This window comes from Pleurodeles waltl, chromosome 7, assembly GCF_031143425.1.
Source record: "Pleurodeles waltl isolate 20211129_DDA chromosome 7, aPleWal1.hap1.20221129, whole genome shotgun sequence".
NCBI classification, from domain to species: Eukaryota; Metazoa; Chordata; class Amphibia; order Caudata; family Salamandridae; genus Pleurodeles; species Pleurodeles waltl.
Window position 1 is genome coordinate 601,945,337 of NC_090446.1, and position 26,808 is coordinate 601,972,144.

The 26,808-nt window shown below is 46.4% G+C and overlaps 1 protein-coding gene across 3 annotated transcripts; it reads left to right on the forward strand.

Moving 5' to 3' along the window:
* Positions 1–1,201: 1,201 nt before the first annotated feature.
* MXD3 (MAX dimerization protein 3) lies at positions 1,202–25,439 on the forward strand. 3 transcript variants are annotated; one of them, XM_069244508.1, is made up of 6 exons: positions 1,202–1,648; positions 2,977–3,076; positions 7,168–7,197; positions 7,889–8,003; positions 21,966–22,140; positions 22,732–25,439. In XM_069244508.1, exons 1-6 carry the CDS (start codon positions 1,579–1,581, stop codon positions 22,848–22,850), a joined length of 609 nt encoding a protein of 202 aa, XP_069100609.1. In that variant the 5' UTR covers positions 1,202–1,578; the 3' UTR covers positions 22,851–25,439. The 3 variants fall into 3 exon arrangements, with proteins under 3 accessions (XP_069100609.1, XP_069100611.1, XP_069100610.1); XM_069244510.1 differs by lacking the exon at positions 1,202–1,648 and adding an exon at positions 1,717–2,308; XM_069244509.1 differs by lacking the exon at positions 1,202–1,648 and adding an exon at positions 2,378–2,439.
* Positions 25,440–26,808: the final 1,369 nt, after the last annotated feature.

Consider the following 26,808-nt stretch of genomic DNA (forward strand, 5'->3'; position numbering starts at 1 on the left):
GTGGACGAAAGTTTGTTTTTGAAAAGTCCGCTGCAATGAGAAACTGTTATGGGCGCTCAGGAGTAACTAAAAAACAAAGTTTAAAAAACAGAAATGTGCAAAATGCTTTGAAGTTCGGTAGAGATAGGTATCAGCTACACTCCAGCTTCCATGCCTCACCCTTCTTTCGCCCATTCAAAGTCTCCCCCTCCCTTCATAGCTCAACATTCTGGTGTAGTTTGGAAGCTTTCTTTTTCTCTGCGCCCCTCCCTGCTATTACAGTATTTTGAACCCTTTCTGGGTTTTTTTCCCGCCCGATCCTTTCAAACATAGATAGGCAACGCGCAGAATCGTAATATACCTAAATGAAGCCAATGGCAGTGCAGAACACAACAAACCGCTCCCACCGCCGACGTAGGTAAATAAGTAGGCGTACCTAAAGCTGCACACAAGCTTCCCTATAGGCGGATCCTAATGAGAGGCTGGTCCCTGATCGAACAGCTGAGCAGCTGCACAAAGTAGGCAGAGAGAAAGGACTATACACAGGTCAAGACGCCATCTTGAATTATTATACCATCAGAGTGAAAAGCGAAGACTCAATGGGTGATATTTTCTCTACAAAAATAAGTATTTTTATGCTCAGGAATGACCAGTTGAGCCTATTATTCCTATCACTCTGCCAGAAGACCGCGCCCATCTCTTTACAAGGTGCTCTGTGGCCCTGAAATTGGGCTGATACAGAAACGCAGTGTAGAAATACATGTAGGTTTAGTTATATTAATAAAGCATTTTTGTACAGAACCCTGCAGTTTACACGTGGATGCCGTAGTCAACACGCTGATGTTTTTCCTTCACCGTACGACTCTACACGAATATAACACGCTGTTTTTCCTTTACCATACGCCTAGCTTTTCCAAAAATCTACCGTTTGACAACCCCTTGCGCTTCACTCCGGTCTGTCATTTCGCACGCCTTCCGCGATGCACAAGTCACTCAACCCACCCACACCAATATGCTCTTTTCCACGTAATCCTCTCCCTTCCCCCATCCATCTCCTTGGCTTTCGTTACGTCACTTGGAACCCCTTCCTGAGTCCACGCTCGAGCCGAGCCTCTTCCCTTGACTTCCTAACACAGGAACCGCCTCTCTGCTCCTAGAGGCTGCAGAACTGCAAGGATTGACGTTCTAAGGGGGCGTGGCCTATGTCTCCGTGTTCGAGGGGCGGAGCTTACGCTGTTTGTTGCAGTCAGTGTCAGTTACATTGTTACCGAGCTTAGAAGCAGCAGGAGAAGGAGGCATAGAGGAGCCCCAAGTCCAGGCAGTGCCAGTACTCGGACTCCTCCAAAATCACAGCACCCGTCAGCTGGAACCGCCCCGCACTGCTCCTCCCAGAAGCTCCCTGGATTGCTTCTCCAAGGCGATCCCTGGTCTTGCCTTGGATCCACCCATCTCTGCCCTCCCCACCCACAACAGGCATCCACCTCGGACCCCAGCACCTACACCCCGGCGAGACCGCTACACTGCACCTAGGACCCGCACCCCAAAGGACTTCCCACTTTCTCCCCCAACCGGGCGACCCAGGAGAGCTTTGTATCCATTATGGATCAGATCTCCAGCAACATCCAGGTGCTGCTGCAGGCGGCCCAGTATCTGGAGCGCAGGGAGCGGGGTAAGGGAGCAGAGTATGTGGGAGGAGAGGTGACGTTCCAGGAAGGAGTCTTACTTGCGGGGTTGTTATGGGGGTTGGTACCAAGGGAGGCTATTGATGGGGAGGGAGATGTTATGGGCACGGTGTGTAATGTGAGGAAACCTCTGGAAAGAGTGCAATTTTTATGGTGGTGGTGTTGTTAAGATGTTTATTATTTAATCGGGGGTGTCATTTAATGGTTGGAGCATGAGGAATGTGTATTATTGTAGGAACGGGGGGATGCCTAACGGGTTGATTTATTTTTCGTGAGGTCTGGTTCGTTTGTGTGTATGGACCGTGTGCCTACGTGCTATTTCAAATTTGGTTATGTTTATCCTGGACAGAGGCGGTGGCTACGATAAATTTTTTTGATGGAGGATGGAGTATTTCTGCTCTTGAGGGGGACGAAGAGAATTGTTATTCGATTGGCATCTGGAATGGCGATGGCATAACTGCTATTGGGCGCTTGGATGCAAAAGGTTCGAATTTCCTGCGATTGGCAGGGGGCGCCACCGTTTGCTAAGATGTTGCGGAGCGGCCTTTACACACATAATAAGACTTCCGGTGATGGCGAGAGGGAAGCTGCGTATATTGGAAGGGGATCTTGGTGCCTGTGATGGGGAACGTGTAGTCTGTTGTGGTGTGAGTGGAGTTTGCTTATAATCTGTGGCCCGAGTTAGCTGCTTTTGTCGAGGAGTGGAGATGATGGTTATGTGATTCTTCATGTCTCCCTTTCTTGATCTGTGATTGGGGTTGACCCAGAGTCATGGCAGGTAAACAATGATGAGAACTTTTCTCTTTAGCTTCCCTATCCTGGTTTAGGGTCGTGTGTACTCCTTTTTTTTTTGTCGCCCCATTGCTCTGGCCTGTGCTGAGTGAAGCACAGGCCACCTTTTGCTCCACAGCTCTGATCTGTGATGAGACGGTGACACCTTTTTGTCCTGCAGCATTTCCCAGTTAAAATAGCTCCTTTCCGTTTTCCCATAGTCTTGTCCTTGAGTGGGTGGTGGTGGTGATCTCTCCTGTCTTGAGATGACCTGCCTACTTGGCATGTGATGGGGACTCCTCTGTTCCCACGATACTGATCTGTGCTGGTTGTATTTGGGGTTGCCCTTGCCCTGTGATAAGGTAAGGTGCTTGAGGCTCCTTTTGATCCGCAGTATTCTGTGCGTTCCAGTTCTTGAGTGTGGTTGTTGGGTAGGTGGTGGATGATATTCTTGGCTTGTGGTCTTGGCCTGTAACCTGATGGGTCTGCTGGTGTTTACCACTCTTGCTCTGGGGTTATCTCAACACTTGTCTTTCCTCCCCAGAAGCGGAGCACGGATATGCCTCCATGATGCCTTATTACCGGAAGAGTAGCTTGGACCAAAGCAGGCGTCCAAGATCGCCCAAGACCCCAGACACCCTAAGGTAGGTGAGGAGGCAGGGCGTGGACCACCGTGGAAAATCCATCACTAATAGAGTGCCCATAATATATGTATTATAGTTGTTCTCCTAGCCCAGATTTGCTGTTTACTACTAGTTAGTCAACCTCTCTGGCTAAACCTCTTGTCTGCCTCTTTTTCTAAATGGCTCAACCCTCCTCCCCTAATCACATTTCTTCCTCACCAGGCCATTGTTACAACTATTGCTGGCCATTCTTCTTATGCAAAGCCCAGCCCCCACCAGTCTGCTTTTCTTTGTCTCTCTCCCGGCACCATCTCCCTCTTTACGTGCCTTGTCGCACAAGCCTACCTGCATCGTCCCATGCCTGAGGTTTCTGCCGAGTATCTCTAATGAAGTCATTGACAGAATAAACTGAGAAGGCAGTATAGAGACATATTTTGCTTTAGCCAGCCTCACACACAACCCAAACTCAGCTACGTAAATACAGGTCAACTAAAAGATCAATGAGGCATTCCTGTGTTCTCTTGTTGGTAGCTTAGCCAAGCATGAAACGTATCCCAGCGGAACCCTTTAACAGCATCCTCATGTCAGAGCAGTTAATATGTAAATAACTTAGGAATCAGATAAAGTTACAAAAATAGTGACATTGTATTCAGCAAATGCCACTTAAAGGATCCCACAATTAAGTACAGCACTTAAGGGTGTGATTCCCCTGCTACAATTAAAGGAAAATGTTGTCTGTAACACGCTCCATTGCTCCTTTGAGCTGGTCATGCTACACCAGAAACCTTAAAAAAACAAATCAAATCAAATCATTAACATTTATAAAGCGCGCTACTCACCCGTGCGGGTCTCAAGGCGCTAGGGGGGAAAGGGGGGGTTATCGCTGCTCGAACAGCCAAGTCTTTAGGAGTCTCCGGAAAGCGGAGTGGTCCTGGGTGGTCCTGAGGCTGGTGGGGAGGGAGTTCCAGGTCTTGGCCGCCAGGAAGGAGAAAGATCTCCCACCCGCCGTGGAGCGGCGGGTGCGAGGGACGGCAGCAAGTGCGAGGCCAGCGGAGCGGAGGGGGCGGGTGGGGACGTAGAAGCTGAGGCGTCTGTTGAGGTATTCCGGTCCCTTGTTGTGGAGGGCTTTGTGTGCGTGGGTGAGAAGACGGAAGGTGATCCTTTTGCTGACTGGGAGCCAATGCAGGTGTCTCAGGTGTGCGGAGATGTGGCTGTTGCGGGGTACGTCGAGGATGAGGCGGGCCGAGGCGTTTTGGATGCGTTGCAGGCGGTTTTGGAGTTTGGCTGTGGTCCCGGCGTAGAGGGTGTTGCCGTAGTCCAGGCGGCTCGTGACGAGGGCGTGGGTCACGGTTTTTCTGGTGTCGGCGGGGATCCAGCGGAAGATCTTGCGGAGCATGCGGAGAGTGAGGAAGCAGGCGGAGGACACGGCGTTGACTTGCTTGGTCATGGTGAGAAGAGGGTCCAAGATGAAGCCGAGGTTGCGGGGGTCGGTGCGGTGCCGAGGGCCGTGGGCCACCAGGAGTCGTCCCAGGCGGACGGGGTGTTGCCGAGGATGAGGACTTCCGTTTTTTCAGAGTTCAGCTTTAGGCGGCTGAGCCTCATCCAATCTGCGACGTCCTTCATACCCTCTTGTAGGTTGGTCTTGGCGCTGGCGGGGTCCTTGGTGAGGGAGAGTACAAGTTGGGTGTCGTCGGCGTAGGAGGTGATGATGATGTTGTGCTTGCGTACGATGTCGGCGAGGGGGCTCATGTAGACATTGAAGAGTGTCGGGCTGAGCGATGAGCCTTGAGGTACGCCGCAGATGATCTTGGTGGGTTCTGAGCGAAACGGAGGGAGGTAAACTCTTTGGGAGCGGTTAGCGAGGAAGGAGGCGATCCAGTCCAGGGCCTGGCCTTGGATCCCGGTGGAGCGTAGGCGGGTGATTAGGGTGCGGTGACAGACGGTGTCAAAGGCAGCCGAGAGGTCGAGGAGAATGAGGGCGACTGTTTCACCGTTGTCCATCAGGGTTCTGATGTCGTCTGTGACTGAGATGAGGGCGGTTTCCGTGCTGTGGTTGGTTCGGAATCCGGTTTGTGAAGGGTCGAGCAGGTTGTTGTCTTCCAGTAGCAAGTAGCAGCAAAGCCAGTAAGTCTTGGTTTAATGTGCTAATGCATGCAACAATAACGCAATCCCATTAGGAGGAGCCATCAGGAGCGGACAATGAAAGTTATCATTGTAAAGTAGTTCCTCATTTAATTCAAAGCAAGCTTGAGGTGGAAGGTTACACTTAAACAGTCAGTGCGATAAGATGAGAGATGCATACTGTAGTGGGCTGAGCCACTCTGTGATTTGCAAAGTCTGAAGTCAGTGGTTGAAAGGAGTGGACATAAAGTCCGTTATGTGTATATGTGTATATTCTGCACAATAAGTCTGTTTGACAGCTGCGCTGTCAAAACCCAGACCTAAAAAGATGGAAAAGAAAAAAAATGGTGATTAATTTTACTGCGTTCCTCAGTATTAAAAAAACAAAAACAAAATAAAACCTCTGCAAGTGATTGGGACACTGTTTAATAAGGGTATATTTACCTATTCCTGGACATATATAAACACAAGCCTACCTAGCTCTGAGGAATAAAGGACTGTTTACTAAATTTACAGTTTTGGCCTCACGCCTAGTATTGTCAGTCTCTCTGGGCACGTAATGTCTTTCTCACATAACAAGGGATGACCAAGCACTTCTCAGCCTCTTAGAGCATGAAGTCTTGACAAAGTTCACTCTTAGCTACTCAGGAAGGGAATGAGTGAAATGTATCATACCTGTTTGTTACTGGTTGGTAATAGAGTGGATCCAAAGGGTTCCCGAGAGTGTTCTGTTCTCTTATGAAAGAAACTTTAGGCAGAGTTTGCTGTAGGTCTGATGAAAAAATGCCTCTATATATACATAAATATGTATATATAATAGCTTGGGGTCCCTTGAGGGGGACATGAGGTGGGGATGAATTATCTGATCGATTTCCTTTGTTGTCCTCACTGCTACCTGGTAAAGCTTATAGTTGCAGCTCAGGTGGCCTTAATTGTTAAGCATCTAATGTTTGACTGTAGCACTTGCTTTTCATCTCATTGAAATCGTCACTTAGCCTTTTCCTTCATTGTTGTATACATTTGTGTTTTAAAATGCCCAAGTGGCTTATGTTACTTTCAAAGGCTTTAGGTCACAATTGGAAATCGGGGATTGTAATCCGGCCTCATCTTCCTACTGGATGAATGTTTTGTGGAAAGCTTTAGCACAGCCCACAAAGAAGACCGGCAGTTTGCCACCTTACGAAAAGGTGGTGGTGGGGTGGTGAGCTGCAACTTTCCCTGGGTAGATCATCAGGGTTTGTGCAGCCAGCGTAATTTAAGAGGAACTGACACAGCAGTAAGATAAACCAGCCCCTAGCTTGTGGAGAACTTTGCAGACCAGTGCTACTGCTTCATTGATGCACACTTCTCAGCACATTTGTAATGTATTCTGGTCTCGTGAGATGTCTCACGCAGCACTGGTAAGAAGTCACTGAATAGCTTGCTATGGAAGTTCCATCTGAAATCCACTCTCTTAATTTCTTCTGATCCATTTTCACAAAGTGAGGTCAGTGTGGTTATCTGTGTGCCTGTCCCCATTCCGTCACCAGTTGGTAAAACTCGTAGCTCTTCATCGGCTTATTTCCAAATTATTCTGTGGTGGATACAAGCTGTTATTAGGTCAATGTGAATTCAGTGCTTAATTTGTAAATAAAAAGGTGCCGGTGTTCAAAGCTCTCCTCTTAAACACAAGGCAGCGTAATCCTGAAGCTGCTTCAGGCCTCTTCAATCCATTTACAGCCACTCCCTGCCCCTTCAGCTCACTCTTGCAGCTTCCTGCTTTTCCTCTTTCTGACCATTTTTCGTTTTTCTCTTCCTCCGTCTTTTGCTCGCAGTAAATGCTTGACACAGAAAACTAAGCGCCGGCCCTCAAAAATAAGTGCCGGTGCTCTGCACCGGAAACAACAAGCACAAATTAAGCACTGGACGTGATGTCTAAGAAATTATTCGTTTTGGTACTTTGTGTAGTTCATAAGTCCACCTTGACTCGTAACTCTTCTTTTGTTTTGCAGGTCTGTTCATAATGAGCTGGAAAAGCACAGGTGAGACTTGCGCCTCGTGGGTTTGTGGGAGACTAGGATATTCTTCAGTATTTAGATTTGCAGTGCTGGGATGAAAGTTCTCTGAATTACTGTGGTGAAAAGACCACATTCCTCTATCCTGCCACTACAGTAGGAGAGTGTTGCATGCCAGCTCCGAAGTCATTTGGGTGTTGAGCTGGCCCCTCACGCTTAGCAGGCAGTTGCAGCAAGTGTCTGGGAGTGGTGGTTCCTGTGTGCAGCCGTTTTCTGTGATGTGCATCCTGGTGTGGCTTTGTTCTTGCTGCCTTTCTCTAAGGTGATGTCTTTTTGTCCCTACGCTTCTTGTATCCTCAGTCTGAATCTTGGTTAGGGAAGCTGTTGTTTGTGACACACATGTTGGTCTCCTTGGCTCGTGGAGTTCCTGTGGTTTTGCCACATTCAGTCAGTCTCAGATGGTGGTCCTGGTGTCCATGGTTCTTGCAGTTTACCATCTGTCTTTGCAGTCGACTCAGGATTCGAAGTGCACCGTGCTGCCTGTAATCTGTCTCACAATTGATAGTTTGAGCTTTTAAATTTCGAGGCCTGCAGAGTCACTCTCCTGGATAAAGCTTTCTGTTCTCATTGCAGTTCTTATCATGTCATTAAGTGGGAATTCTTCCTGTCTGCATTGTGACTGTATGTGCCCTTGTCCTTCACCCTTTCTGTCCTGCAGGAGAGCTCAGCTTCGGCGCTGCCTGGAGCAGCTCAAGCAGCAAGTCCCAATGAACAGCGAGACTTCACGCCACACCACCCTTAGCCTCCTGCACAAGGCGCGCATGCACATCAAGGTGAGCTGTGGAGAGTTCTAGACCCTATGACTCATTAGTTACTGGTACATAATGCAGCATTGAGGAGGGTTTTCACTCAAAACAGCTAACGGCAAAGTAGCTGCTGAGCTACAGTTCGTTCAAAACTGCCGCTACACTCATGAGGTAAGGATTATGGACTTGTGTCGAAGCAGAACAAAATGATTCTAAGTACGCGTAAGCTAGACACTTCAGGTAGGCATGATCGAAATAAAATGCTTTTTTATGTTGGGAGATAGTATGGTGGAGAATAGGATCCTTGAATCATTTGAGTAGCTCCTGTGATCAGTTTTCACAGCGACATTTGTTCCAGAAACATGAAGAATCAAATTCTGCATTGGCCCAATTAGGTGCTAAACATAAATTCCACTCAGAAGTACCGATTTCTTAATTAAGTAGTAAGCAATTGGATGTTATTTAACTTCATCTGTTACTATTAAAAAAAATCTTCTAAGCATTTTTTGGTGGCCTGTGTTTGAATGATGGAGGAGTTTACAATGACAGGGCTTCACCTGATGGGGCTAGCTTGCAGCTTTTTTCAGACGGTGCGTAGTGTTTTCCGTGCTGTATTCTTGTGAATAGGGATCTTTCCCTCAGTTCCGTGTGGATTTTATTTTTATTTAATCATGGTCTAATTGCCCTTAGTGGCTGTAGGTGCTAATGTCCTTCCTCAGAAAATGAAGGCTCGAATTTGAGGTACCCTTCATTGTGTAAGCACGTAAACTCAGTGGTGATTCCCCTCTCTTCTTCAGGTACTTTCTGGTTGTCCTTACCCTTCCATCACATTCTCCTCCTACCTATATGGAAATTGCCGGACTAATTTGCTCCCTCATTAGGTTGGCTGGTGTTGGAAAGCAATGTTTTTATTCTAAGCAGACACTAACTATATACTACAGGAAGGTATAACAAAAATATTCTTTTGCAGTCACCATTGCAGTATCCTTTCAAAATGGCTTCTGCTTCGTAACATTTGAAATCACATAAGCATTGCTGACACACTGATTACATTTTTCAACATGTTGGTACCTCTACTGCTATTGGGCATAAGTATACTCATTCTTATATTGTTGTTGTTTTGAGTTGTCGAATATACCATTAAGTCATTGCTTTGAAATTTGTTTTAATGTCCATAGTGAGTTGGGCTCGTGCAGCCTTTCTCTTTGTCGTATGCTGCTTCGCATTATGAACCATGATGCAAATCTATGTGCAAGGATCAAGTACGTAGAATTACAAATTTCCTGATCCCTAAGCATAGCTACCAAGCCTCTGGTGTTGCTGCACTCTTCTATCTAAAACCGTGTGCTTGTAATGAGAGTGGAATACAGGCACATCATTGGAATAGATACAGCTTTAGAAAAGGTTGCCAATTTAGTCTTGTTGGTATGCACAGATTTCACAATGGCACATATTTTATTTTTGTAATGATGTCTACTGTGGGACTCATCAAGTCAGGTACAGTGGTTTGAAGCAAGCCATTAGCTGCGCTCACATGTTTCTTAATAGCTTATTTTGTGGTGTCTTCAGGGTTTTTTTGAAACCCTATTAACAAGTTGGAATCTTGTATAATTAAGTTAATTTGAATTTAATAATAATAAACATGGAGTATTTGTTTTCAGAACACTTTTTTTGACCAGCCGACAGATGTTGCGCATCAACAGCAGTTTTGTGAATCTAAAATTCATATCCCTAGTGAACGTTCTTCTCGTATTAGAGAGATTTCAAACAAACATGTCTCTACATGTTGTGTGCTCGATACGTGATGCCATTTTGGATGAACCACATTTGTCTCACCAATTCGACCATGTGGTCTGCGTACATTGTTCATTGAGGCCTGAAAAAAAAGATGATTAAGAAGTTACAGCAGTGTAGAATGAAGTATCAATGTAATACCACAGATCTGAAGCAAATAAAGCATACAATCCGAAACGTTTGCCAAGATCCTACTCTATGAAGGCCCAGTCTATTTAATGAAGGATTATTTTCACCTCAACAAGGAATATTTCTCTACATATTTTCTCAGCTCACACATGCACCCACTGACAAGGGAATCCTGCTCATTTTTGGGTCTGTGCTCTGTGTGCTGATAACCAACTCTTCCTGACTTAGTGAGACAAACATAGTGGCTGAGCTGCAGCTAGGACCACTATTGCCATTTCGCGTTTAAGCACACTGAACTTATGCTAAGCTGGGATAAATGCTATTCCTAAGGCTTTGCAATCTGAAGATTTCCTCCTAAAACAACTTAGAATGTGGCTTTAATAGTTAGTGCAGTGCAGAGTGACAAGGACACACAACACTCTAGGGTCACAATCACGGGGCACAAGTGCAGCTCAAGTCCTCTTTAGTCTTTCCCCGGGCTCCATGCATGGTGCCGGGATATGTGACTGCATGAACCGTGCCCTACGCGAGTCTTGTGACTCTGCATTCCTTCCCAATTTTTTTCAAAGCCACCAAACTTAGGCCAGCCAACATTGAAAATATACTCTCAATCAATCTTCAGTTCTACTGTCTTAACACATATAAACCTTTAACTGGGGTCTCTGCAGGTTGGTTCTCAGCTCATAGGGATGGAGTCTCAAGGTTGTGAAAGTTGTGACAGCTCATCTTGCCCCCTCACCTCTCTAGAGGAGGTTTGACCCAAATCCTCCTCTTGTCGCGGTGCTCACTGTTCAGCAGGCCATGGGCATTACCGCTTCATATAGTTCCCAGCTATCACTATTCCCAAGGATGTTGGGTGTGGGGTTCATTACTTTGTTTGATGGATCTCCACCCACCCCTTGTACCTTTTGAGCACAGATATTTTACTGATAACTGAGTTGGTGCGCTTTGTAGCAGTTGTCCAATAGTTTCTTACAAATGGCAGGCAGAGCTTGCCACCACTTTGTCTGTTTCACACCAATATGAGGGCTCCTTTTTACACATTAGATTCTCTGGCATTTCAAGCTTGTCTAGGTCTGGCATTTTTGTCTGCTGTCTTGATTGCTAACATGTGGTGTCCAGTGGATGTGTGGCCAAGGAGGTGTCAAGAAGTTTAACGTCGTGTATTGCTCTTTCAAACGTTATCCTTTCTGTAGACTGCTGTCTGGTGCTGTGCGGTGTGCACCTGTAGGATTTTAGGAATTTGTAGATGGTGAGCACATCTTTCTGTTGGTGGTGTTCTGGCTAATGAGAATTGTCTTACTTAATGTCCTTGTTACCCTTTCTACTTCCCCGTAGACTTGCTGTGTCCTTGCTTAAAGTTATTATTAGTACTTCAACCACTGACAATTTTGAACAGGTGTCAGACAGATGCATCATGTGCCTCCCATCTGGTAGTAAGCCTTATTCTGCACTCTTGCTACAGGTCCCTACTCTGTGCCTCTGTGATCACTGGGGCTGGTCTGTTTGGGGTGGGGCAGCTTGACACTACTGAAATCCATCTACTAGTTCTTTGAACATGGTGTCCATCAACAAGAACCGGACGTTCTTGTGCAGACAAGCTTTCGTTTTCATGGCTCCTTGATAGCCGTGGAATGCTATTTGGACAGTTTTGTTGCGGAGGGTCTGCAATATGATTAGTTTGTCCTCCGAGGATTCCTTCCTCCTTTGTGCTTATCTCTTTTATTATGCTCCACAGTTGTTTTAAATTGGTATCATCTTGCTTCCAATCTCTCTTTGGAAAGCCCTCTATTGATTTGTTTTGCTGCAGTGACTGCCTTCTGAAGGCATGGGCCTGTTTAGGTAGCTGTCTAGTTAGGGCAAGTGAGTTACACACCCAGGGTAACTCCTGCTCACCTTCTTGGTAGCTTGGCACAAGCAGTCAAGCTTATCCCAGAGGCAATGTGTAAAGTGTTTGCACAACACATGTGACACAATAAATACACTACAAAGGAAACACTAAAACAAGTTATATATAAAAATAAACTGTATTGCATAAAACATCATTAGACCAAACACAATATGTATCAGTAATATCCTGCTACACAAGCAGTTGTCAGAACATCACACAGGTTACTAGTGCTCTACAAAAGCTAGCAGTAGTCAGGTTGCCATTATCACCAAAATGCACATGTCAGAATAAACATCATATCTGAGACGCCAAGACCTCTGTATGAATGTACATAAAATGAAACATTCCCCGGAGAGCCCATAAAAAGGAAACATCTTCCGATGGCATATGTCATAGAGCAATACTCTCCCTGATACAGAGCGTCATTGTTACCAACAAGGCACGTGGTGTAATAAACACCTTATCAGAGATGCCAAGACACCATCATGAATGCACATCCCATGAAGCACCCCAATGCGGCATGTAATAAAGAAAAAGAGCAGGTCATCTGCCACCAGAAACATATAGGCTCAGTGCCCCTGGGCTCCTATTACAGTTTATATGGTAAGTGAAATGAAGCTGCGTCCCTCCTATCACCGTAATTACGGTAGAGACAAGGCTTGGCTGGGATGGGACCTCCATTGAGGATTCCCTTACCGTCCTGTGAGCCGTCCTGAAAAATGCCCCCAAAGGTATGTCCAAGGAGACATTGGTGGGGAGGAGGGGTATGCATCTACTACATCGGTGGGGAGACCACTCCTGATCTTCCTACGTGCAGGCGAAGGAAGCGTGGTTGCCTGCATGTATTAAGTGTAGCTATTAGGGAGCCATGCAGTAGGGGCAAAGAGGGAAGGGCCCCATACCTTCCTCGTCGGCGGGAAGACCTTCCCCGGTCTCCCCGCATAGAAAGCAGGTCTCGTGCAGCTGCCCGAAAATCTGTGATGCCGCTGTGTACAGGGGGTGCCACAGCTTCCTCCGTGCCACTGGTATCCAGAGGTAATCTTTGGGGTCTCACTGGAGGACCGCGATGCTCCCCTGCTCCTCGCAGGTAAAGCCAGCCTCTCTAGGCCTAAAAACACTCCCGGGGGCTGCGGCAGAGATCCCGCCCAACAAGAAGGAGCTAGTTCAGACTCGCTCAGGAACTCCAGCAGCCGAAGTGAGGACCTGCTTGTGCCCTGGGGGCACAGAGAAGTGTGCGCTTCATCCACGTTCCCCCGGGCACGACCACAGGGCCTCAAACGCCCTTCGTCTCCCCAGTCTCAGTCTGGGGGGGAGGGGGTGTTGCAGCCCTATTCCTGGGCTGTCAAGGCCAGAGCGCTCTCCACACGCTCTTCTGGGGACAAATGCAGCACTCACCACGGGCAGGAAGCCCTCGGGGAGAAGCCAGATACACTCTCCGAACTTACAAAGCACTTCACCCCACATGCGTAATTATAAAGCAAGGATGAAAGGGAGGGCACATGTAGTGAACAGCAGAAAGCCAGCTCATTCGGGCAGGCAGGGATGGCGGTTCCTCCTGGCAACCCACAGTGCTGCGGGAACCCCCCTATTCAGGGAACAAGCTGGCAGGAGAACTACTAGCATATAAGCAATCCTGGTGAGTCCTGTATGCCACCCTGCAGACACCAGGCAGCTGGATAACAAACAGAATAGCAGTCCAGATGAGTCCTTTTATGTAGTCCGACAGTCCCTCAGGCGAGGTTCGCTCCATGTCCAAAAAGTACTCTCCCATTGGGGGGGGACAGTCCCCTATACTTATACTCATTTTGTACAGCTTCCACAGCAGGGATATAGGGGGTTCCAACTAGCACTAACCTGTTCCAGGAATGTCCCCCTCTCCTCCATCACTGGCTCAAGACATCAGAAGGGGGTAAACGAGCCCTTTGTGTGAGCCCAGGGCACAGCCTTTACAGATGCAGGTGTGCCCTGCCTCTACCTCTCCCACTCCCAGCCCAGGAAGACCATTCAGTATGCAGATGCACTCTTGCGACACCTCCACCCTTCCTTTGTACAGGCTGTCTGAAAGTATGCCCAAAGCCCAGCTATCACTCTGCCCCAGACATGGATCGGAAACAAGCTGCAAAACACCAGAGTCATAAGCACAGAGAAAGGCTCACTTTCTAAAAGTGGCATTTCTATTACGGTAATAAAAAATCCACCTACCCGAGTGAACAGCGTTTTTCACTACCACACAACCATACCAAACATGCTTACGCCACCCCTCATATAGATCAGACAATACCATTCAGACTTATGTTAGGGCGTTTCCAATGCAGTCCTATGAGAGGAGCAGTGCTCACAGTAGTGAGAAACTAAATAGGCTGTTTGCCAATACTAGGATATGTAGTTCATAAAGACATATGTCCTACCTTTTACATACACAGCACCCTACTCAGCTAGGACCTAGCTTAGGGGTGGCTTGTATATAGTAAAAGGGGAGTTCCAGGCCTGGCAAGTAAATTTAGATGCCAGGTCCCTGTGCACGCAGACCCTGCAGTGGCAGGCCTGAGACAGGTTTGAAAGGCTACTTCTGTGGGTGGTGCAAGCTGTGCTGCAGGCCCACTACTATCATTTAATTTACAGGCCCTGGCTACAAGGATACCACTGTACAAGGGGACTACAGGTAAAATTAAGCCAATCATACCAAGTTTAGAAGGGAGAACACATGCACTTTAGAACTGATCATCAGTGGTAACGTGCTCAGAGTCCTAACATCAACAAAAATGGGTTTTAGAAAAAATAGGAGGAAGGAAGGCAAAATGTTTGGGGATGACTCTGTAAAAAGGGCCAGGTCCAACAGCCATTGACATTGAGGATAACGTCTAGGCTTGACAGGACCTACTTCATTGCTTTTTTAAATACTTTGGCTGTTGATTTAAATGCCAAAGTTAAGGCACAGTATCTGCAAAAGTCACAATGTACCAACATTCCTTGCTTATTTAAAGATGGCGATAGCCAAAGTTTGGATTTAATTTTGAGAGCCAATATGCTCCAATTAGATTTGTAATGAGATTGTTAGTCGGCCTAATGTACTGTTCTCTTGTTATGGCTCTGTTAGTTAGTCACGTCTCTGCAGCTCCTATTAATCTGCAGTTGTTTGGGTTTGCTTGCTAACACCATTTGAGAAGCTCAGGGAACAGGGCCTGTGACTTTTCATAGAAGATCTCAGTTGATTCTCTGTTAGACTGATCTGCTGGGCGCAGCACGAAATGTTTAAAATCTGGATTCATCTTAGGGTTGAAGTAGAGGTTGAGTGCAATTACTGCCTCATCGTAGACTAGTTCACCTCATGTGTTGGGGAGGTTTCTGAAAAGCTTAAATATCTCCTCTCCAGCATAGTGGAGGAGGTGCACCATTTTTACTTCACCCCCTGTCTCTGTGGTCTTTAAAATAGGTGTTGAGGCAGGCAGCCCAGATGTTCCAACATGGTGCTGCCGCCATTGATGAGTCTGTCAGCTTGCTGAAACGGGGTAACGGGTTAGATGATCCCACAGAGGATATATGGCCCTGTAGGTCGAGGAGCGTTGTGATGTTGCAGATTAATGTTAAATGCTGGGACAGCTGTCTGAGTAATGCCCAGTGCTATCTCCTTAATTTACATTGCTCATTATTCTGTGTTTCACCTACTGTGCCAGTGTTGCTTTGGACCTCGGAGCAATGATCCATGGTTGGGGAAAACTGAAGCAAAGGAGACGCCTTAGCTTGGACTCTGAGAGATGGTGAAGTGGGAGGGGCAAGATGGGGGCCCGCCAGGCACCAAAGTAGTTGCTTGTGTTGGTGAAAAAAGTGCAGTGGCTCAGGGGTTGAGGTGACCACTACACCACAGTTATGACTGTCTTACTTTACGAAAGGAGCTTGGAAGCTTATTTTCTGTGCTAGCATTGAGATGGCGAAGTGCACCTTTGCTGCACAGCAGGGGGTAACACATGGGAGCTCATTACTTTTCTGAAAAGGACAGAGTCTTTTTCAAGATTGGGGTGGTGACCAGGCATGGTGGGGAAAGGGAGAAAGAGGCACATACAACAGCCTGCTACTCAGAGCTGCTACTAGTAATTGTGCATCAGACGCAGTAGCATTGGAACCCAGTGAGTGCGAGGTGCTCATATCCCGTATATATTTTTTCCGTCAGTTTCTGTTTTTGTTTGATGCATTTACTCTTTTAAACCTCCCACGTTTATGGATTTCAGCTGTAGAAAATGCACCCCTGAGATTACCTCATAAGCCCCATTCCTGAGCTCAGGCCTGCCACTCCTGCTCCCTCATTCATCACTGTAGGAAAGTACCCTCTTTCTTGGCGCAGTTAACCCCCATTTCCTGCCTGTTGTCTGTGTGTTTGACTGTGTTCACTGGGATCCTGCTAACCAGGACCCCAGTGATTATGTGCTCTCCCTTCAAACTTGGTTACTTGCACCACATACCCCCCACATTTGGCATAGTGGTGCCCCCACGTAAGTCCCTGGTATTTGGTACCCAGGACATTGGGGTAGCAGGGGATCCCCATGGGCTGCAGCATGTATTATGCCACCCATGGGGAGCCCATGCAAAGTGTATCTGCAGGCCTGCCATTGCAGCCTGCGTGAAAGGGTGCACGCGTGTGGGGAATTTTGTGAACAGGCTAATCTGGCTTGTTCAACCAGTCATCAGATCACGAATGTGGTGATCTAATTATTGGCATGGGGTGTGGTGGTGGTGGTGGTGGTTGTGTGCTCTATAGAGGGTGGGGGTGTTCCCCCTTATGGAATAGGTGGTCTCACACACATTATAGTGTCATGCTTCATCATTTGACCACTTATCCTTCCCCAGTTAGGATGATACCACCTGTGCAAACTCGACCTCGTTGTTGAAAGAACTCTGAGGGAGTGGTGAAATTAATCTTTCCTGATAAAAAGGTTATTGAGTTGAGTGAGAATATAAGCTAAAATTACCTAACAAACCAAGAGGCTGGGACAGGGACCCTTCTAGGTTGCTAAACGGATTGCCACCTTTGGATGTCTACTGCATCCTCCAGGAACTCTTCACCTGCTCCAGGACTGCATTCCCGACCGTCTTTGTCCTACTGTCAACCAACTCCTGCAACCATAGCTGGGTGAGTAGTGGCTCCTGCCCCCGCTGGACTCTTCTGTGACATCTGGACTTGGTCCCTGTCTTCCACAGGTCTTCCTCTTCAGGAATCCACCGCTGGTTTCTTGCAGTCTTGTCTGGGTGTTGCATTTTCTTCTTTTCAGTCCTTTTGGGGAAATCCAGCAACTTACTCCCTTTTTACTGGTCGCTGGAGGGCACTGTGGTACTTACCTTTGAGGTTTCCTAGTTCCTCCAGGTCCCCTCTACACATCCCCCTTACCTAGGTGTGAGTCCTACATTCGCATTCCATTTTTTTTTTTTTTTTTTTAGTAAATGGTTTGGGCTCCCCCTAGGGTCACTATTGTCTGTTGCTATTTACACTGTTTCCCAACACTTTCTATGCCTATTTCTGATTACTGGAGCTAGTATAATCTAGTGTGTTACTTGCCTCCTATGGGAGGGTTGCCTCTCTAGTACTTTTAGGTAATTGTGTCAATAAAATAAAGTACCTTTATTTTTGTAACACTGAGTATTTTCTTACATGTGTGTAAGTGCTGTGTGACTAAAGTGGTAATGCATAAGCTTTTCATGTCTCCTACATAAGCCTTGGCTGCTCATCCACAGCTACCTCTAGAGAGCCTAGCTTCTAGACACTGCCTATACTACACTAATAAGGGATACCTGGACCTGGTATAAGGTGTAACTACCTTAGGTACCCACCACACACCAGGCCAGCTTCCTCCAACCGCTATGGTTTGGGAGCTGGGCCTCCCTTTGGGGGGAGAGGGGAAGGTTGCATCTAAGGTCATGACCACTGGGGCACATTCAGAGTCCTTTTTATTTTCTCCTTTGACACCACATCCATTGCCAGGATTCATGGATGCGTGAGGCATGCCCTAAATCTGTCATGTGACACACTACAGCTATCAAGCTTAAGGGATTGTGTTTGCTTATGCCTAAACCAGTGCTTAATATGAGCTGGTGGTTTTGAGTGCTCTGCACCGGCACTTTTGACAGTCTGTTACATACTAGCACTGTTAGTTTAATTTAGAGATGAGCACCATAACTATTAGTCCTTTTTAACGTATATTGATTTAATAAACAACACCTGCCTCCCAAACCATTTTTATTGCAGTTTGGGCCTGAAATGGTCAGAAGTGTCACATTTTAGGAGCATGATGGTTAGTAGTTGTGTTAGTACTGTCTTTGGCAGGGGCAATGGGTGGTGTAAGCTGCAGTGGTCTCACAAGGACCCTAACACTTATGTTTTTTTTATTTTTACAGATTTAGCTCAGGCCTTATCTGCAGTCGCTGCCTTTACCTACCTTTCTTTTGTATGCATGCTCTCTCCCATTAACAATACTCTTGCCAGCCATCTAAAAAAAAATACAGATTGGTTCCTTTAATTCTTTTTTTAAAGAACTGAACTGTGATGGTGCCTACCTGCATGCCTATTTAAGATGCCAATTCGGGCATGTGAAACAGAGTACAAGGTTTCTGATCCCACCAGTAGGTGCTTCATACCCACTGATTGATAAAGGGAGATTGAGTATAGACCAGGAGTAACTTGGTCATCATTGGGTTAACCTTATTCCTTTGCAGTATCTTTCTCCAGTTAATAAATGCATGCAATTTCATTGATTTCTTCTGATGTTTTGAAACTCTAAAGCTCGTTCTCCTTCACTTTACCTGTTGGCGGTGTTCATTTAGGGGATAAGTATGACAGCTGCCAGTATTAAATGTGGAGGGCAAGAGTACTTTATGTCTAGGGAGCATTTGTATGCGGGAAAATAGCAGTTTTATGAAACATTCGGTTAGTTGTCTATGTATTCCTGTGGTACAGTTTGTCTGGGAGCAGCTTGTTTTGTGATATGGGCCTGTGAGAAAGTAGCCTCTTTTTAGCCTTGTTACCCCCACTTTTGGCCTGTTTGTGAGTGTATGTCAGGGTGTTTTCACTGTCTCACTGGGATCCTGCTAACCAGGGCCCAGTGCTAATAGTGAAAACCCTATGTTTTCAGTATGTTTGTTATGTGTCACTGGGACCCTGCTAGTCAGGACCCCAGTGCTCATAAGTTTGTGACCTATATGTATGTGTTCCCTGTGTGATGCCTAACTGTCTCACTGAGGATCTGCTAACCAGAACCTCAGTGGTTATGCTCTCTCTTTACAAATTGTCACTAACAGGCTAGTGACCAATTTCACCAATTCAGATTGGCATACTGGAACACCCTTATAATTCCCTAGTATATGGTACTGAGGTACCCAGGGTATTGGGGTTCCAGGAGATCCCTATGGGCTGCAGCATTTCTTTTGCCACCCATAGGGAGCTCTGACAATTCTTACACAGGCCTGCCACTGCAGCCTGAGTGAAATAACGTCCACGTTATTTCATAGCCATTTACCACTGCACTTAAGTAACTTATAAGTCACCTATATGTCTAACCTTTACCTGGTAAAGGTTGGGTGCTAAGTTACTTAGTGTGTGGGCACCCTGGCACTAGCCAAGGTGCCCCCACATTGTTCAGGGCAAATTCCCCGGACTTTGTGAGTGCGGGGACACCATTACACTTGTGCACTGGACATAGGTCACTACCTATGTACAGCGTCACAGTGGTAACTCCGAACATGGCCATGTAACATGTCTAAGATCATGGAATTGTCACCCCAATGCCATTCTGGCATTGGGGAGACAATTCCATGATCCCCCGAGTCTCTAGCACAGACCCGGGTACTGCCAAACTACCTTTCCCGGGGTTTCACTGCAGCTGCTGCTGCTGCCAACCCCTCAGACAGGTTTCTGCCCTCCTGGGGTCCAGCCATGCTTGGCCCAGGAAGGCAGAACAAAGGACTTCCTCAGAGAGAGGGTGTTACACCCTCTCCCGTTGGAAAAAGGTGTCAGGGCTGGGGAGGAGTAGCCTCCCCCAGCCTCTGGAAATGCTTTGATGGGCACAGATGGTGCCCATCTCTGCATAAGCCAGTCTACACCGGTTCAGGGATCCCCCAGCCCTCCTCTGGCGCGAAAATGGACAAAGGAAAGGGGAGTGACCACTCCCCTGACCTGCACCTCCCCTGGTATGTGCCCAGAGCTCCTCCAGTGTGCTCCAGACCTCTGCCATCTTGGAAACAGAGGTGCTGCTGGCACACTGGACTGCTCTGAGTGGCCAGTGCCAGCAGGTGACGTCAGAGACTCCTTCTGATAGGCTCTTACCTGTGTTGCTAGCCTGTCCTCCTTCCTAAGTAGCCAAACCTCCTTTTCTGGCTATTTAGGGTCTCTGCTTTGGGGAATTCTTTAGATAACGAATGCAAGAGCTCATCAGAGTTCCTCTGCATCTCTCTCTTCACCTTCTGCCAAGGAATCAACCGCTGACTGCTCTGGACGCCTGCAAAACCGCAACAAAGTAGCAAAGACGACTACTGCAACCTTGTATCGCTGATCCTGCGGCCTTCTCGACTGTTTTCCTGGTGGTGCATGCTGTGGGGGTAGTTTGCCTCCTCTCTGCACTAGAAGCTCCGAAGAAATCTCCCGTGGGTCGACGGAATCTTCCCCCTGCAACCGCTGGCACCAAAAGACTGCATCACCGGTCCTCTGGGTCCCCTCTCAGCACAACGAGCGTGGTCCCTGGAACTCAGCAACTCTGTCCAAGTGACCCCCACAGTCCAGTGACTCTTCAGTCCAAGTTTGGTGGAGGTAAGTCCTTGCCTCACCACGCTAGACTGCATTGCTGGGTACCGTGAGATTTGCAGCTGCTCCGGCTCCTGTGCACTCTTCCAAGATTTTCTTTGTGCACAGCCAAGCCTGGGTCCCCGACACTTTAACCTGCAGTGCACGACCTCCTGAGTTGTCCTCCGGCGTCGTGGGACCTTCTTTTGTGACTTCGGGTGAGCTCCGGTTCACTCCTCTTCGTAGTGCCTGTTCCGGCACTTCTGCAGGTGCTGCCTGCTTCTGAGAGGGCTCCTTGTCTTGCTGGGCGCCCCCTCTGTCTCCTCAAGCAATTGGCGACATCCTGGTCCCTCCTGGGCCACTGCAGCATCCAAAAACCCTAACCGCGACCCTTGCAGCTAGCAAGGCTTGTTTGCAGTCTTTCTGCGTGGAAACCTCTGCAAGCTTCTTCACAACGTGGGACATCCATCCTCCAAAGGGGAAGTTCCTAGTCCTCTTCGTTCTTGCAGAATCCACAGCTTCTACCATCCGGTGGCAGCTTCTTTGTACCCTCAGCTGGCATTTCTTGGGCATCTGCCCACTCACGACTTGAGTGTGACTCTTGGACCTGGTCCCCTTGTTCCACAGGCACTCTCGTCTGGAAATCCATTATTGTTGCTTTGCTGGTGTTGGTCTTCCTTGCAGAATTCCCCTATCACGACTTCTGTGCTCTCTGGGGAACTTAGGTGCACTTTACACCTACCTTACAGGGTCTTGGGGTGGGCTATTTTTCTAACCCTCACTGTTTTCTTACAGTCCCAGCGACCCTCTACAAGCTCACGTAGGTTTGGGGTCCATTCGTGGTTCGCATTCCACTTTTGGAGTATATGGTTTGTGTTGCCCCTATACCTATGTGCTCCTATTGCAATCTATTGTAACTTTACACTGCTTGCATTACTTCCTTTTGCTATTACTGCATATTTTTGGTATTGTGTACATATATCTTGTGTATATTTGGCATCCTCATACTGAGGGTACCCACTGAGATACTTTTGGCATATTGTCATAAAAATAAAGTACCTTTATTTTTAGTATATCTGTGTATTGTGTTTTCTTATGATATTGTGCATATGACACCAGTGGTATAGTAGGAGCTTTGCATGTCTCCTAGTTCAGCCTAAGCTGCTCTGCTATAGCTACCTTTTCTATCAGCCTAAGCTGCTAGACACCTCTTCTACACTAATAAGGGATAACTGGACCTGGTGCAGAGTGTAAGTACCCCTTGGTACCACTACAAACCAGGCCAGCCTCCTACAGGGCCATAGTGGCTCTTGTGTGTAAGGAGAAGTGATATTATGTCTCTGCAAAATGCCTTTGTTAAAAGAGCTTCTGTGAGTAAGGCTAAAGCCACTTTCTTGTCTCATGTACTTTTCAGAAACTGGAAGAGCAAGAACTGCGAGCGTGCAAGGTGAAGGATAAGCTCCTGTCAGAACAGCAGCAATTGCGACAGAGACTTGAACAGCTGCTTCCAGCTACGGGAACAGAACGCACCCGGGCAGACAGCCTGGACTCCTCTCTACTATCATCTGAGCCCTCGGATTCAGACCAAGGTGAGAACTATGATTTGGAGAGACCTCTCAAACCCAAGATGATTGGAGGTGGGAGAATACAGCTTGCAACTTTCGGAGGTTAGAGGCAAAGGCCTTCGATTAGGGAGGACACAGAATATCCTCAAGTTGTCATAGGAGGGTTCTAGCTGGAGAGGTTATTTGAAGGCGTTGTCCAGAAGGATGTAAATTGAAGAGATCGTTTGAAGGGAGTTTAGGGTACACCTGCTGCAAATATTGCTTATAGTGTTTTATGAGGGTGGTGCATTGAGTGAGCAAGGGGAGTGGGAGGATGGAGAAATTTCTAAGTTGGGCTAGCAGGATGGCAGTTAGAGAGTCCTCCCAGAACCTTGTCAGGAAGCCTAGGACTTAATGTGGATTGTGTTAATGCATGTGACCTGCCCACTACTTGGTCTCATTCAGCTTAAATTTCTGGGTGTTTTTCTAAGGCTGCTAAGGTTAAAGGACACTTTGTGCAGAGGGTATAAACGTGTTATGGGTACAAAGGTACAGAGGAAGTTTAAGAATTTTACTGCTGTAGATTCACTTGCTCTGACATGGAATAATTCAACCCTTTCTCTTGCATTTTTCCAGAGGACATCGAGGTGGATGTGGAAGGTGTAGTGTTCAGTGGCAATGAAATAGACCCCTTCCCGATGTTCAGTGCTGGCACTGAGCATAGCTACTCGAACGCCAGCCCCATGTGGCTATGACAGCAGCTTTGCACTGGCTTTCCTCGCAACTCCTTGTCCCGCTATCCAGGATACTTTGAGACACCAAGGACTACTTCAAACCTCCCGGGGAGGATGGGAGACCCTGCAGGCTGTGGCAGGGGGTCTTGGCACTATTGCTGTTTGTTTAGTGCTATTCACAGCCAACACAGGGAGCCCTTCACAAGCTTAGAGGCTTGCAGCACTTCTGATTCTCTGCGCCAGCATGGACAAACTGTTAACAGAAAACGCTCTCTGCAAAGGACGAGCACAAATGAGAGATGGAGACGTCCAACTCTGGATTTTAGTCCTAGCAGCACACTCCCTCCCTTTGTGGCACATAAGATATCCCCACCACCCCCCAGGAATTACCACTCAGAGCACTTGTATATGTTTAGGCAGGTCTCCTGAAGATGATTTATAAGCCTGATTGAACAACATTAGAAGCTCATTGAAGGCATGTTCTGTGAGAATCTGCTGTTTAGCAGAGGAATGCATATCCGTCCAACTCTAGCAAGCAACAACTTTTAATTGAGGTAATATTTATGAAAAACTTATATAAATACTTTAAGGAGAAAACTACTCTCCTAGTCTTAGTAGTCAGACTTTTCAATGGCGTGTGGACTCTTAGTCAATAGATGATCATCTTCAGGACATATGGTGCTCAACCAGAAGACAGTATTCTAAGAAGAATAAAATTAATAACTCCTTTAAGTAGGAAGTTGAAGAAAATACCCAAGAACTGTAGAACAGTTACATATGAAGGGGAGTTACTGGTGAGTAGTAGAATAACCATAAAAGCCACTGTCTGTATCTGATCAGAGGAGTACCCCTATTTGACCCTAAAATTTGTAAGTCCTAGTAAAAGTAAAGGTTCCTTCCTGCGTCATAGTGCAGCTATGTACATAGTACATAATACTACTTATGCCCTGGGAGATACCTTTGTGTACTACAGTCTTTCCTATGATAGATCCAGGACATTTAGGTTTATAAAGGTGTTTCATTGTCGCTCTGTTTGTGATCCTTTCTCTTTTTTTCTAGCATGAACCCAGGGGTTCCCTATATCGTCTCTTCTGACCTTATAAACCAGAACATCTCTTTATTTCTAGGGTAGAACTAGGTTGGATCTGCTCATTCGCTGCAGTAGGCTAGACCTCTTCTGTTCTCTTTGTAGCATCCTTCTGATTCTCTATTAAATTGACCAAGAAAGGCCTTTCCCACTTACCCCTGGGATAGTTCTTGAAGAACCATGCCTGTTTTTTGCTTTTGGATATCCTTAGAAGGGCCTTTTGTGGGTTGTTCTGTGAGTGGGAGCCCCTTTAGGAAAATCCTCTGCCTCAGTGATAAGGTCCTTGGAGAAGGTATTTGCAGCACTGCCTTTGCCTTGGTTAGTCTGTATCATAGTATTACTTACGCCTTTTTCTTGGGCAGTTGTACATCATTAGTTTGAGTGTGCCTGTCACAAGTGAGTCTGAAACTCTGTTCACTTCGTGCTGAGCACCTCCTGTTATTCTCACATCCGACTGTAAGCTCAGTTTTGCACTAGAAATTTGCTTTTGCTGATCAATGTGGCTTTGAGGCACCTGCCATGAATACTAAACTGGAGCAACACTGTTGACTGTATCTTCCTTCACCACACTCCACCGGGGTAGGTGTTGAGAGACCGCTCATGGGGTGCAAACAGGTTTTTCAGTTCCCCTTAATTAGAAACTAACAGACAGAGGGAATGTGGGGGTAGGGGACTATGATTGTGTATTGAAAAGTTTAAACAATAAGTCAGTGAGATTGTTTATGTACTGTGTATGTATAATTTTACTACTTACTCTCATCACTAAGTAATTGCTCAATTTATTCTCCTCTCGCCTGTTTTTTCTGAGAAAGAATGGAGCGCTGGTGCTACATTTAGTTTAATACCCAGTTAAGCCTGGGTACTGTTGCCAATTATAAAGCGCATCAGGTTCAGCGTTGCACAGCAGCAATCTACAGTTTGAATCCTGGCAGAGCCCACACCACCTTTCATACTTCAAGGAACCATAAACATACTTCATTATGTTGCTACTACATACTATTAAACCGCCAAGAGAAAAACAGTCTTGTGGTGTGCGTTACAAAACAGGCCTTCGTAGTCTTTGTGTTGCATTTAAATTGCTGGATTTCATTACCACCAAGGTCTAGTTCAAAATCCGATTTGGTTGATCATGTCAGATAATTTGTCAGATGTTCCTGGGGGTCTCCAAATGAGACCTATCCACACAGGGTGGTGTGTATGTATGTATGTGTGTGTGTGAGTGTGCTGTGCACATCTCAGGCTGGAGTGCGGCTTCTGCCTCCTTAAACAGTTTTCCCTCTCTTTCAAGGGAGTCCCGTGCACAGACAGGACCCCTCTGTCCTGATATGTATGTATATTTATAATAGTCCTGGGCAGAAATGGGGCTTGGCAATAATTTATTTGTACAAGAGATTTTATGTGGGCCACGGCTGGAATAAAATTTGTTTGTGATGTAAGTATTTTGACTAATTTGCAGTGGAGAAATCCTGCAAAATACTTGTATATTCCTACCAATATTTTAATAAATACATTTTTAATGCCTACTTCTTATTTTCTTATATCTGTATGTCTGTCTTCTGAGCTTGCATACTCGGTCTTGACTGCTGCTTAGGCATGTGCCTGGTGTTAGTCTTTTTTCAGTGTTTATGGTCCCATGACAGGAGCCAGAAATTAAAATCCACAGAATGCAGAAGGGATAATGCTGCAAAATGTGTTCTGAACTACTGAAGGCTATGAAGCTTTTTAATGTCTTTGTCCTGTCATGAGGTTGACGTTCAAGCTTCGTTCTAGTGGCTTATATTCAAGGGTTACTTTTTCTAAATAAGACACTCAAAAAGTTCTGGTATCATAATTGTCTTTTATTAATTTGCCTTTCCTTACCAGAGAAAGCATCATCTTTCCCAGGTCGGGGTTGCTGTTGTGAAAGGGAACATTTCCCTATGTCCCCTCTCTCTTTGTTTTTCTATGCCTTAAGCAATACCACTGAATGTTCTAAATGGGCACTTGTTGTTAGGGTGACCAACTGACATGGGGACAAAATCAGGATGGTGGGTGTAAAAATTCAGGACAAAAAAAGCAGGACAGAAGGTCAAAATTCAGGTTAAAAAATTCAGGACAAAAGGTAAGTTTTACAGACACATCAGAAGGGGTTGCGCAATAGTGTATAGGTAAGTAAATAGACAACCTAAGTCAAAGTCAAAATGAGCTAATATTATATTGAGACAATCATGCACTTCACACTTTTTGGTATGCACGCAGCTTTGAGCAACTGTGCAGGTCTTTTTGTGGTATTTCATATGATCATAATCTATTTAAATGGTTACTGCACTGGGTTGTCCAGTCTCATATTTTGCTTACAGTTCATGGTCCTGAGCAGGCATGTTTGGTGAGAGAAGAGGTTGGGAAGATCTGCTTGGATGGACTTTGGTACTGGCATCTCATATCTGAATGCCATTGTGAGATGTAAAGCAGAACGCAAAGAACGCAGCTAATTGGGACCTGCAGTGCTGGACTAGAGTGCAGCCTTCCAAATGGGCAGCTTTATGTGTCGGATCATTTCAGGCATTACATGTCTGTTCAACTGGTGACAAATGGTTTAGGGGCTGCTACAGTACTGAGGGATGGATAAGATCCATAGCGAACAGGACTTGTGTGAGGGTAAGAGCATTAAGCGGGAAAAGGGAGATATTAACCAGCCTGCATTAGCTATAATTGGCTGTGCACGGCTCACTGTTAAATTATTTTGGGCTAGAACAGTTAGAAAGGAGTTGATATTACTATATAATGCCCTGGCTAGCCATATATCAGCCCTCCCTTATTTTACCTTTATGTGGGAAATATTATACTGATTGGGATGTTTCATTTCTATGAGCTGTAAACTGCAAATTCTAATTTATGCACAGAAGTGTGCTA

What these genes read in the sequence shown, in the direction of transcription:
- MXD3 (XM_069244508.1), top strand. Translation starts at nt 1,579, where the DNA reads ATGGATCAGATCTCCAGCAACATCCAGGTGCTGCTGCAGGCGGCCCAG. An exon ending in AAGACCCCAGACACCCTAAG is followed by an intron (nt 3,077 to 7,167) that starts GTAGGTGAGGAG and finishes TTTGTTTTGCAG; the next exon opens with GTCTGTTCATAATGAGCTGG. An exon ending in AGGCGCGCATGCACATCAAG is followed by an intron (nt 8,004 to 21,965) that starts GTGAGCTGTGGA and finishes TGTACTTTTCAG; the next exon opens with AAACTGGAAGAGCAAGAACT.